Source organism: Ananas comosus, linkage group 25 (genome assembly GCF_001540865.1).
Source record: "Ananas comosus cultivar F153 linkage group 25, ASM154086v1, whole genome shotgun sequence".
Classification (NCBI taxonomy): Eukaryota; Viridiplantae; Streptophyta; class Magnoliopsida; order Poales; family Bromeliaceae; genus Ananas; species Ananas comosus.
The window spans coordinates 1,132,302-1,146,016 of NC_033645.1; the positions used below are offsets into that span (position 1 = coordinate 1,132,302).

The 13,715-nt window shown below is 37.8% G+C and overlaps 2 protein-coding genes and 1 long non-coding RNA gene across 3 annotated transcripts in view; all 3 read right to left on the reverse strand.

Moving 5' to 3' along the window:
• LOC109703708 (putative flavin-containing monooxygenase 2) lies at positions 109–7,822 on the reverse strand. The gene is given in 7 exon segments (XM_020224428.1): positions 109–454; positions 736–1,100; positions 2,169–2,287; positions 4,334–4,555; positions 4,651–4,881; positions 7,058–7,295; positions 7,370–7,822. Coding segments are annotated over 7 exon segments (1,974 nt in total).
• On the reverse strand, positions 5,195–6,715 carry LOC109728986. The gene is made up of 2 exons (XR_002221173.1): positions 6,584–6,715; positions 5,195–5,241 (listed from the first exon to the last, which is right to left on the reverse strand). It is a non-coding gene; the product is annotated as an uncharacterized LOC109728986 (long non-coding RNA).
• The window catches only part of LOC109728943 (probable flavin-containing monooxygenase 1), a 6,570-nt gene continuing 2,055 nt past the window's right edge, over positions 9,201–13,715 (reverse strand). Inside the window, exons 2-5 of the mRNA XM_020259502.1 lie at positions 11,591–11,828; positions 11,253–11,428; positions 10,443–10,801; positions 9,201–9,713 (exon numbers count right to left, since the gene is read on the reverse strand). Coding sequence (XP_020115091.1) covers positions 9,353–9,713; positions 10,443–10,801; positions 11,253–11,428; positions 11,591–11,828 — 1,134 coding nt within the window. The 3' untranslated portion in view covers positions 9,201–9,352. The remainder of the gene's footprint in view (positions 9,714–10,442; positions 10,802–11,252; positions 11,429–11,590; positions 11,829–13,715) is intronic.

Consider the following 13,715-nt stretch of genomic DNA (forward strand, 5'->3'; position numbering starts at 1 on the left):
GAATTCCATATGGTTTAATAAAATTGGCTCTAGATACCACATATCTATTACATAGAATACCTTCTCAAACTCTGGAAACGAAGGTAAAAAATTAAACACCAATCTCCTTCAGTGAAGACCAGCATAATCAGCAGGTCCATAGGGCTCGAACCACTCTGCAAACCACCCCTTCTTCCTCTTCCGATCACACCCCATGTCCCGACACAACAAATCATTGTACCAAATGTTAACTCTACTTACACATGATCTGCGGAAATACTTCATGTTGTAACGCTTCTTGTACTTCTCCCACTCCGCTACGTCCTTCTCCATGCACCTTACGCTCGGCAACCGAAATCTGCCGCCGAGGAAGTGCGACACCCACCGCGACATCGTCTCCGCCGCATATATGTTGGTTAGGCTCTCGGAGTACCCGATGATCGCCAACTGTGGAATCCGAGGGTGAATGCATTCTCTGTCCATATTCACTAAAGAGTTTAGTTAACATAACACGATATCTGTCCCAAGATTGGAGATCGTTCATATGTAGAAGGGACCTTTTTAGCTTAGCACCCGTGGCGGCGGAGAGCGTAACATAACCGTTTTGTCTTTAAAACCTTAGTAAAATGTTAACATATACAGGCCAAAATTATTCATTTTTGTGTTTTTTTCGCCCCACCAAACGGAGCGTTACCGCACACAATCGCCACCGCGGTGCTCACAGCGAAACTAAAGAGTAAGTACATGCACACACACCTGTAAAGAGGGACTGTCCTGTTTGATGGCCCTACAACTATCTTTTGGAGCCAAGGGGACACAAAGATATCTCTAAGCTTCTGATCCCCACTAAATCCAGTGGCAAAAATCACAACATCAGCCTCAATCGTCGGCTCATCCTCGCCGTCCAAAAGCACGCCACGCTGATCAGAGAATCTAATGGTCTTAGATTTCTTGAGAACTATGCTTCCTTCCTCAACTCTACTGTAAAAACCTTCAGGTAGCATTGCAATCAAGCACGATGACATTGCACGAAAGAAGCTGTACTCAGGCACCATTCCATGCTTTTCCATAGGGATTTTTCGCGTGTGGTATGCTTCTATAATTCTTGAGATCGCCCATCTCTAAAATCACACGACATACTTAATTCAGTTGTTTTGTGAGTTGATTAGCAAAGAGAAAAATATGGTTCATGGTAAAGGCTAAATTATATATGAAAAATTGTATCAACTTCCACCATGTGCTTTACTACTATACCAAATAAAATAAAAGTGAATTTGGATGCAAAACTTTATTGGAACGATGTTAGCTGTTTTCAATAGAGAAGATTCGTACAATCAGCTACAAGGCATCGGACCATCTGATGACTACCAAACGGTGCTCTTACAATACGCCGACGACACTATCTTCTTTTGTGAACCAAGGAAACGTTTTATGCATAACCTACTATTCCTCTGGAACATATTCGAATGGGCCTCTGGCCTCAGCATCAACAAGGAGAAATCGGAACTGTACTATTTGGGACCCAACCATTGTAAGGCCACTAGACTTGCGAACATTTTGGGATGCCAAGTCGGACGGTTACCTCTTCGTTATCTGGGCCTACCACTTCATAATAGGCAACTTCGCAAGGAAGACTGGACTGTGGTCATCAATCGTGTTGAGGCGAGAATAGAAGGCTGGAAAGCCAAACTACTATAGCTAGGAGGAAGACTCACGCTCGTCAACTCGGTTCTCACCAACCTGCCACTATTCTACTTTTCCATCTTTAGGGCGCCAAAGTGGGTGATAAATCAGATAGAGGGACTTAGAAGAGCCTTCTTCTGGAAAGGGTGCTCCAAAATCACTGGTAGTGCTTGTCTCGTCAACTGGAATACAGTATGCAAAAGTAAACGAGAAGGTGGACTTGGAATCTTAGAACTAAACTCTATGAATCTGGCACTCTTAATCAAATGGTGGTGGCGTTACTTTACCAACCCAGACCTCCTTTGGTGTAAATTGATTAGATCCCTCTACTACGTCAGACGAAAGCCATTGCTGGAGGGTAGAGCCTTCGTCCCCTATTCGCAATGGTGGAAAAGCGTGCTCTATTGTCGAGATATCTTCTCATGTGGAGTAACCTACGAGCTCGGTCACGGAAGAAATATCAGGATGTGGTCCGATATCTGGATTGAAGAAGCCCCTCTTCGTACCCTATTCCCGATTATCTTCTCGAACATCTGCAATAAGGAAGCCCGGATCTCCCAATGTTGGAACCAGAGTGGCTGGAAATGGCGCTTTATCTGTCGTGGCTTCACGACCGCTTGCTCTACTGAAAATCGCAGACAACTGTCGTTGCTTAAAGACTTGCTCCGAGACCTCCGACCATGCGCCAGTCCGGACTCGGTCAAATGGCGATGGACCTCCAATCAATTATTCACAGTTAAATCCCTTTACCAGTCCATCACGGACGCTGGGTTGCGTGCCCCAACGAATCAACACATTTGGAAGCTAAAAATTCCCGTTAAAATCAAAATCTTCATTTGGCTACTCCTTCGAAAGAGATTACCCACTGCCAACAGATTGCTCATCAGAGGCATGCAAGTAGACTCGAATTGCGCCTTCTGCGCAGTCCTGACGGAAAGCTGCGACCACCTCTTCAACGATTGCGTTCATGTGCGGTTTCTTCTCCTCAGTACGGGAGGACCGGACGCAAACAACGCCAGCTCAGCCGACGCTAGAGGCCTCTGGGCCGAAACTACGGAAATCTCCGTCAAATCGTCGAGGAAACATCGCCTGATTGTTCTGGCTGCGACCTAGTGGGTAATTTGGACGGACAGAAACAACTATGTCTTCAACGGAAAGTCGCCCAATGTTGTTGGATCTCTAGAACGCCTCAAACAACTGATCAACAACTGGACCACACTGCTCTGACGCCCTTCTGGTACCTCCACCCCATGCTCCACTCCCCGTTGGGGCTTTGATCTCCCTTCCTCTTTCTTTTGCTTTTAATTTAATTTTGAGTTTTGCCGACTTCTCGGAGGCCTAAGATGCTTCCAACTTGTATGCTTAGTTCATTTTACCTAATGAATGAAGCAGGTAGCTTGCTACCTATTTCTCAAAAAAAAAAAAAGAAGAGAAGATTCGTATAATTTCAATATATCGTCCGATTGGTAGCTCTAGATATTTGTTTCAGATTTAGAACCTCTGTTCAATATATTAACACATTTTTTAATTCAGCAAATATTTTATTTTTTTTGAACTTTGTAAGATACTAGTAAAGTGCAAATTGAAATTGAGTAATTTGTTTACACAAAAGAATAACTGAGATACGGGCTAAAAACAAGGAATATTTGTGATTCAAACGTACCTGAACTATTCATCAAATTTTTTATTTTACTATCTATTCTTTTAATTTATTTAATTTGAGCCGGTCAATATTACTTTGACTTAAAAATTTAAATACATCGTTTATCTTTATATATTAGTTACTATCTTTCATACAATTCTCATAAATATAAATTTACTAGAGTAACTAATTAGCTTAAGTTTTAAAATTAAAATACTGTTGACAGATTCAAATGAAATAAATTGAAAATTTTGATAGTAAATTAAAATTTTGAAAATTTGAATAGTTTAGAATAGTTCTTTATGTTTTTTAATTAATTTAAGCAGGTTTTTTCAGCTTCTGCTTTTGGAGGTTGAAGAATCAGTTTTCAGCTTTTAGGAAGCAGAATCAGATTTCTAAATATCTTTACCAAACACTCTAGCTTGGCCTAAAAGTGATTTTCAGCTGAAAATCACTTTGCAAAAGCTTAGCCAAACAGGGCCGGGCCTGTTTGGCCTAGCTTCTGAAAAAGTGATTTCTAAAAAAGTGATTTTGGTTTAGAAAAGTGATTTCTGTTAAAAGCTGTAGAGCGTTTGGCTGAGTCTGATAGAAAAGTGATTGTGCTGAAGTGATTTTAGAAAGCTGTTTGGCAAATCTTTTTTGCTGAAGTGATTTTGTAATGCTATTTAACATTAGTTATTTTTAAAACACACTAATATCACATGCCAATATTTCAAGTTATAAATAACTATTTAATATAACAAAAGTGTATAATGATAAATATTCATTAGGATACAATTTATCTAAATGTACTCATCAATGATACAGCAATACGATCGCGAGTTTGGGTCATGATGTAATCATCTGTTATTCCACTATAAGTCTGTGTCGAACTACTTGTACTGTTTTCATTTTCTTCAATGTTGGGCATATAATTTATGTCTTGATCACATTTGTTGAACTCTTCATCTTGCGTTGAACTCATCCTAATAAAATTGTGAAGTGCCATAGTTGCAGATACTATTTTTGATTAACTTGGTACTGGATAACCTTGCATCATTTGTAATATACGCCACCGTGCTTTAAGTACACCAAATGATCGTTCAATAACATTCCTCAAGGATGAATGTGCATGATTAAACACTTCTTTATAACCTCGTGGTTGAGACCCACGTCTAAATTCAGGAATATGATATCTCACATCTCCGCCAGTATAAGGTCCTAGATATCCTTTTATATTAGGATACCCTGCGTCTACAAGATAATACTTACCTACACATAGACAGAAAATAATGAAAACTATTAGATAATTGCAATATAAAGTATAAATATAACTTACTATTTAAAAAATAAAAAACTAAACTAACCTTCAGGAGGATGTGGAAATATATGACCATAGTTATTCAAAGTAGTAGTAAAAATTTGTGCATCATGCGTGGCTCCCGGCCAACCGGCAACAACAAATGTGAACACCATATTGAAATCACAAACAACCATTATATTTTGCATTGGGTAAGGCTTTCTACCAATATATGGAATTTGATCTTCTTTAGGTATAACAGCACGAATAAGTGTTCCATCAATTGCACCAATAGCTCCTTCAAAATGAGGCCAGAACCTAACATTGTTGCGAATTTGAGGAGGGATTGTAGTAAATGAAGGATCCAACGGTTTAATTATGTCAACAGAAAATCGAACTAAACTATCAAGAACTTCATTAAATTTTCTACTAATTGTTTCACCCGAATGCTTGAAACGGTTTTGAATATTACGATTTGTTAGAACCACATTTTGCCATCCAAGTCTATTCAAATGAGTATTAGGTCGGTTCCCGGCATTGACCTCTTTAACACATATTTCGCAAAAAATTTTAAGCAACGTTGCATCCCACGTAGCTTTAATTTTTTTTTCTTTTTGGGTAGATGGTTCTCCTTGTGATGAATTCATCTTTCAGATTTCTAGTAAACAAATATGTATTAAAAGATAAATATATATAAAAAGTCACTAAATAATTGATACATTCATACTATAAATTTCACAAAATAATCGCTAGAAAACAAATTCCTAAATGCATGCATTCATTTCCCTTCCAACACATATTGTACTCAAAAGTTGATCATATTAGGATGACCTTCTAAACTGCCATGTATCTGAATAAAACTAAATCCAAACAATATGTAATTTGCCTTTCTCATAAAACTGAGGAACTGAAGGACTTACCTGCTATGATAATACTTTCTAGCCAGGCAAGTACCAAAACGATAAAATTTTTTGGATGTCACCAACAAGATGAATTAGATAACATGTTGATGAGTATAAATTTTGTTGTTATTAATGTTCTCTTCTATTGTGTCTTGACTTTGAGATCCAAGCTCAAAACAAAAAAACACACATCAACTTAATATGGCTTACTAAAATAAAAAACCAAGCTTAGATATTCAACAACAGAAAAGCTAGCTGCCTGCTAGTACCAAAAAAACTTTCATGCCAGAAAATTGATTTCAAGTTTTCATGCTATCATATTACAAATGCTCTTCGGATTTCTGGCAGTATGTTTCTTGAGTGTTGTATTAAAATGTATAATCAAAACCACAAGATACAAGTAACTAAATTTTATAAATGGAGCTACAGTCAAGTAAGAAATAAGATTATAAAGCAAACTTCTCTCCGAACGGAACCGATGATGAACTTACCGCAGCAAAAAGAAATATGCATCAGATAGGGTATTGGCAGTGAAAAAGAAATGGAATTAATGCTTCAAATTGAACAAGAAGTGTGCAAAAAAAAAAGCAGATTCTACAAATGAAAAAAAAATATAGCATATGAGATGGGCCTCCTCTTCGACCACAACCACTCAATTTCCATCTTGATTTTGCTAAGTTCATCATCATGATGCAGTCCCGATGCAGATCCGACCAAGCCGGCGGGATCCGTCTTTGTCGGATCCCGCGGGCGCTGACCCGAGCTCGGATCCAGGTCAAAGGTGGATCCGGGGCCGGATCCGGCAAAACCGGACCCCGTCGGCGCCGATCCGGCCAAGTCGGCGGGATCCATCTTTGTCGGATCCTGCCGGCGTGATCCACGCCCAGATCTGGCTCAAAGGCGGATCCGAGGCTGGATCCGGCAAAGCCGGAGCTCGCCGGCGCGGATCCGGCCAAGGCGGCAGGATCCGTCTTTGCCGGATCACGCCAGCGCGGATCTAGGGTCGGGCGCGGATTAGGGAGAGAAATCAAGAGAGGGAGAGAGATAATCTGTATGAAAAAGAAAAACACTCTCCTTGGGAAAAAAAAAAGAGAGTACCTTGGAGGTTCGCCGGAGAAAAACTCGCCGGAGAAGAAACTTGCCGGTGGAAAACGCGTCGCCGGAGAGGAAAAAAGGAGAGAGATGAAGAAGAGAGGGAAGGAGAGGGGAGTGATTATTTTTTTTTTTGGGAGTAGGAGTGGGAGTTGGCTGTGAGAGTAATAGGAGAGTAATAAGAGATATATTATTAATTATAAAAGGATATGATAGAATTGTAATGTTTGTTTAAGGGTAATTTCGGTATTTTAGTAAAAAAATACCGTTCTGAAACAGCTTGTGCGGGAATCTGTTTTGGAAAAGCAGGTTTTTTCAGCTTCTGCTTTTGGAGGTTGAAGAATCAGTTTTCAGCTTTTAGGAAGCAGAATCAGATTTCTAAATATCTTTACCAAACACTCTAGCTTGGCCTAAAAGTGATTTTCAGCTGAAAATCACTTTGCAAAAGCTTAGCCAAACAGGGCCGTACACAGCACTCACCATTTGCTTTTGCGCACTCGGCCGCAATGTCGTATGCCGATTTACCCGAGCCGACCACCACGACGCGTTTTCCTCCGATCTGCTCGGCGGCGTCGGCATTGCTCATGCTGGAGTAATCCATGGAGTGTAGAACTTTTCCCTCGAACACTTCCGGCCCGTTCTTCGCCGGAAATTTCGGCACGTTCAGAACTCTGCTGAACCGTCCGATGCAGAGGATCACAAAATCCACCTCAAAAATCTGCAAACACAACTTCTCGAGCTTACAATTTCAAATGAATTCGGAAAACATTAATCCTCGTGATAACATGTTACCTGCTTAGAATCCTCGTTTTTCGTATTCTGCGTAGTGATAAGCCACGTTCCCTTTGTGCCGCCGCACCCGAAGGCCTCACCATTTCCGGCCCACGATTCCCAGCCCATGATCTCCTCTTACGACGGTCCAACAAACTCGATTCCGACCACCTTGCTATCGAACTTTATATGCTGGAAAAGACCAAACTGGCGCGCGTAAGATAAGATGTACTCCATTACCTGCTCATGATTCGGGAATGTCTCCGTGACATTTCACGGCCAGGGGAGGTCGGAGAACCGGTAGGCCGATGCAGGCGCCTGGAGCTTCGTCGACTCGATTGTACGACCCCAGACGCCGCCGATCGTCAGCTCAGCCTCGAAGACCACCGGGCGGAAGCCCTTGTCGATCGCGTGCTTGCACGCTGCGAGGCCGCTTACGCCGGCTCCATTTATGCCCACCCTTTTCTTCTCCATCTCCTTCTCTTGAATCTTTTTCCGATTGGGCTAATCCACTCTTAAGCTACTTCTTAATAAGAAAGAATTGTCTCCGTCAACTTGCTTTGTTTTATGGCCAGTGAATGTTATTGTATTGCATTTGGACAAATTGCACATGCTAAGCCTTGGAGAGGAAAATTATAAATTAAAATACACCTCGCGTGCTGATTATATTAAAGTGTACTTCTTTTTTTTTTTTTTGAGAAAAGATAGCATGCTACCGCTTCATTCGTAAAGAAGATGAACTAAGCAAATTTTTGAGGCAGCGTGGCTTCGGAAAAAAAAAAAAGAAAAAAAAAAGTAAGGTTACATTGCAACACAGAAAGTCTTCCACATAAGTCTTAAATCGCGGGCTTGCGCTGACATAGCGCTCAAGATCTGTTTCTTTTGCTGGAAGATTCTCTTGTTCCGCTCCAACCAAATAGTCTACCGGATGGAGGAAATGGCTGAAAGTTCCAACCCCCCTATGACACTACCCTTAAGGCTACTAGACCGCCAAAGCTCTCTCACAAACATGCATTGTAGTAAGGTTGATTTATTAGGAAGTTAATGTGCCAGGAGAGATCTTGCAGAGTCGCATTGCATAAAAAGATGATCGACCGTCTCAGGCTCCACCCCACACATGACACATTCTTGCTCACTGCACCGGCTCCTTTTTAATAAATTATCCACAGTCAGTATCTTTCACTTCAAAACAAGCTAAACAAAAATTTTGACTTTTAATGGAATTCTAACTTTCCACAGTTGAATGAAGCTATTGTCTTTGACCCCTCCATCTTGTAAGAAAGTGTAAAGCAATTTAACCGTGAACACTTTAGACTGGGTCCATCTCCATTTGACTATATTATTGCAGGCAGTTAGCACCACAGTCGACAGCGACTCCATCAGCGATGAAATCAAGTCCCTGTCAAGCTGAGAGGTAGGGGTGAATCCCGTTAGGATCTTGTGCCAGTCCCATCCGTTAATGCCGTAGCAGTCACTCACCCTAAAGTTAGTAAGTTGTAGAAGTGGGGAGATTGGGATAATTAGTCCGCAGGGAAACTTCGTTTTAGAAGAATACATTGTTTAATTAGCACGAATTCGATTCCCTGCATATCTGCTCATGTGCTTGTTTGTTCTCTGTCCAAGCCAATTTGTGTTTCAATTTTATGACAGTCTCTTTTTTTTTCTTTTTTTTTGGAGAGAGAGACAAAGATAGTACGGTACCTGTCTTTCGTTCATTTCTGTTAAAAATAAATTTAGTTAAAATATAAATTAATTAAAATTCGAACTTAAAAACTTGGGTACAAACAATCGAACCCTTTGCCACTTATGTTAGGGACAGTCGATTTTATTGCGGCATATTAAAACGAAAAAAAAAACATCAAACGAACTCCAATTTATTTCAGAGAAAATATTTAGCACGAAAACACGAATTCGACCGAATTCATCTCATCAGAACTCTACTGAACTCTTAAACCGATCGAGTTTAAGCGAATCCCCACTCACTAATTAATCACACCACTTAAATTATTTCTTTTTCTTGGGCTCAACATCAACATAATCCTGAGGCCCATAAGGCTCAAACCACTCCGCAAAAAACCCCTTCTTTCTCCTTGGGTTGCAACCCATGTCGCGGCACAACTGGTCATTGTACCATATATGAAGAGTCCCAATACATGATCTCCTAAAATAATCTTGTGAATATTTCTTCATAAATTTCTCCCACTCCATGATACTTTTCTCCATGTTTTTGATGCTTGGGAGCTTGAATCCACCATCAAGGAAGTGTGCCAACCACTTGGAACGTAGCTCGGATGTGTAGAGATTTGCTAAGCTCTCCGAGTAGCCGATGATCGCCAATTGCGGTATCCTCGGGTGTATGCATTCCCTGCGAAATTTGCACCTTGAATTATCAAGAAAATCTCTGAGTTTGAGCACAAATTAAAATTTGAAAGGTTTGCATGAACATTTCATTATATATATATAGTAGTTGTTGTTGTTGTTGTATGCCAATTGTAGAGCGCGCGTAGTTTCTTATAAAAACATTCATACACTACCATTTATGGACCATCCAGAATTATAAGAAAAAAGTGCAAAAACTAAGTATTTTGTATGGAGTTCTAAAGCTCTTATAAGGAGGAGATGATGAATAGCCAGTAATGCCGCTAAGCACACTAAATTATTATCTTTATAGGTTATTGATATGCTGTCGTACTGATGTGTCACACGCAGATTGACTTGTACAGTATAAATCACCACATCAGTAATAATATAGGCATAAATGTACATAAAGCATTTTTTTGTTGAATACTCTTTCATCTAAATAGTGATTTTCATTTCTACCGCCAAACCGCTATTTTAAAAATGTGTTTGAAAAGTTTTAGACATTTTATCAACTACAAAAGGGCACATATATATGAAAAGTTGAGGTTTCAAAGAACACAAAGGAAAATTTATATTTTGAAGATATAAACTAAATGTATTGTGCATAATTTTCTAATCCAAACAGGGTGTAGGAGTACTATATGTGTATGGAAATATCTCCAAAATTCTTGCTCAAAGAATAATTAACTAAATGTGGCTGGAAATTTGGAAGAAAATACATGAAAAAAAGTACCTGTAGAGAGGAACAGTAGTAGAAGATGATCCAGCTACAATATTCCGAAAGAAGGGTGATTTAAAGATGTCTTTGAGCTTCTGATCTCCCTTGAATCCAGTCGCGAAGATCACCAAATCGCTCTTTATCGGCGTATCCTCACCGTCGACCATCACCCCGTCTTTGCAGAAACTAAATTCCTTTGCTTTCTTCAGAACAATGCTCCCTTCGTCGACTCTGCTGTAGAAATTTTCCGGCAATATCGCAATAAGGCACGACGTAATGGCCTGGAAGAAGCTGTGGTCCGGAACCATCCCGTGCTTCTTCATAGGGATCGCCCATTTATAGTAGCTCTCGGTAAACTTAGATAACAACCACTTCTGAAAACCGCATGACGACGAGAAGAGTGCATTAAATTAGAGGTAAAATTCGAAAAGAGAGGGTCATGCTGTACTGTACAAAACTCTTTGTTCGAATCACCCAAAAGTAAGGATTATTTCGCCAATGCTGTTGGAAATTGAATTTGAATTGAACTAGCTCTGCAATAATGGGTTTGAATCGTGTTGTCGGAAGGACTTTGATTGAAACTAGACTATAATCCGGTTAGAATTTTGCTCTGAATTCAGGTTTGGCGTCGAGTTCAGATCAAAATCCAACTCAAACATGACCAGAACCTGCTATTGTGGATCAAAACCTGATCTACACAGATATTCTATTGTGGATCAAACATGACAGATTTTTTTTTTTTTTTTTTTTCCATTCTTTTTCGATGAATGAAGGTAACGCAATAGTAGTTATTGTAACAAAGCAGAGACAGTAGCGTTGCATTACCAAAGGTGACAAAATGGTGGCCAGCAAACAAAGGAGAAATCCTTCACCAGGTTTGTGGATGAGGAGCTCCGAGAAGCGATTAAGATAAAAGAAAGCGAGAGGGACTCCCCACGCATAATAATCGGGAATAATCCACCTCTTCGTTCGACATATCATGGTGCATGGATACTTAGTTCCTGCAAGAAAACATTTGAGTGAAACCAATCACCAGCCGAAAAAACTCAGAACACAGAATCTCCTACGTCGATACCATATGTTAAATAATAACCAATAACTACTTTTTATCTGCGAGCTCAAATTGAAATGATTCTGATCAATTACAAACTAACATCTCTTACCATTTACATCAGCACACTCCGAGGCAATATCAATTGCAGATTTTAGGTATCCCACAACTGTTACGAGCTTGTCTCTGATCAGTTCAGAGGCTTTCGCAGTGCCCATGTTTGAGTAGTCCATGGAATGGATTATTTTTCCATCAAAATTCTCAGGTCCCTTTTTCGCGGGAAATTCAGGGATGTTCGGGACGCCGCTGAACCGTCCAATGCAGAGGATCACAAAATCCGCATGATAAATCTACCAAAAAGCGAACACTTAGTTTAAAATTAAAGAATCAGGAGATGTTTACAAATAATATTACTGTATTAAGGTGAATAAAGTAGAGATGTAGAGCAAAATGTGCCAAATTAAAAAGGGTCAACATGTAATCCTGATGCAAGGCCTAAGACTAAAGAACAATTATCATTATCATCATCATAATTATTTCATAGCATTGATGTTTCTTTGCTAAAATTTCTAATATATTTGGCTAAAATTATTTAATTCTATGAAACTAAAAGTTGACAAGTCTCAATCTAAAATATATGTAGTTAGCTTACAGTTGAGGGTTAATTGGTTTGTGCATGTCAACAATTTATAAGGATAATATTTTAGTTACTTGAACTCTATCGCGCTCTCTGCTGGTTGAATTTTCAGCGGGACGAGAGAATAAATATTAGTTTCTTTTTAAAATGAAAACATCAATATTTTGATTTACCATCCAACCTCTCAACTTGTTTGATTTAAGTTTTTGAAAGCGTCGTTTATGTTTACTAGTTTACTTAGTATACTTTATACAACTTTAATAACTATAAATTTATTGAAATAAGTAATTAACTTAAATTTCGATCTGCTATCCAAGAATTATAATTCTTATCTCAAAAGTTTATTTTTTAAAAAAATTTTAATATTAAAAAATCTAACGGAATCTTGTGTACATTAGTTATCAAACTTTCCATTTCAATGAAAGCCTAAGGACAGTTTCTAAAAAAAAAATGTTATATTTCCCTGTACAATTTCCCTAAATAGAAAGAAATATTTTTGGCCTATTAAATATAAAAATATTTAAAACATTATTCAGTTTAAATTTTTTTATATTTGGTTGAAGGATAAAGGTGGAATAAAGGGTTTATTCCACCCTTATCCCTTAAACACAAATAAAAAATAGTAGGAACACTAGTTCCCACCCCAAGGTAGAACAAGCTGGGATAATCCAACTTACTCCACCCGTGAAGAGAGAGAGAGAGAGAGAGAGAGAGAGAGAGAGAGAGAGAGAGAGAGTGTGTGAGTGAGTGAGAGAATTTTTAATTTATTATAAAATTTAAATTTCGTAAGTTTAAAAATTAAAATGTATAATTTTTAAAATTATAAAATTTAAAATTTAAAATTTAAAATGTTTAATTTTAAATTTTAGAATTTGATATTTTGTATTTTTAAATTAAACTTTCATCTTAAATTTAAAGTTTAAAATTTAAAATTTTAATTTTTTAAAATTATGAATTTGAGATTTTAAAATTTTAAATTTTAATTTTGATTTTTAAAATTTAAAAGTTTATATTTTAAATTTTAAAAAATAAATATAAAATATAAAAATTCTAAATTTAATATAAAGAAAAAAATAATAATATTATTTTTTATTTATAACTTCCTACTTTAATTCTTATTCAATCTTATCTAACCAAACGCTATTTTTCTTCAGAAATAACCCAATTTTTATCCAAATACAAAATTAATCTAATTCTCGCTTGTACCTCAATTTATACCTATCCCCGGAATACCCACTTTTTGCTTATTCTCGAACCAAACGATACCTTAATAACATAAAAATAGATATCATGTAAACAATTATTGTGTTCTGAAAGCTCAAACGGTTAATATCGTTTGGTTCGGGGATAAGCAAAAAGTAGTTATTCCAGGGATATGTATAAATTGAGGTATAAGCGGGGATTAGATCAATTTTGTGTTTAGATGAAAATTTGGTTATTCCTGAGAATAAAAAAGTAGTGTTTGGTTAGGTAAGATGTAATAAGAAAGATAGTAAATTTTTATAAATAAAAAATAATGATATTACTCTCTTATTATATTTGAATTTGAATTTTAAAAATTTTAAATTTATATTTTTAAAATTAAAATTTTAACTTTAAA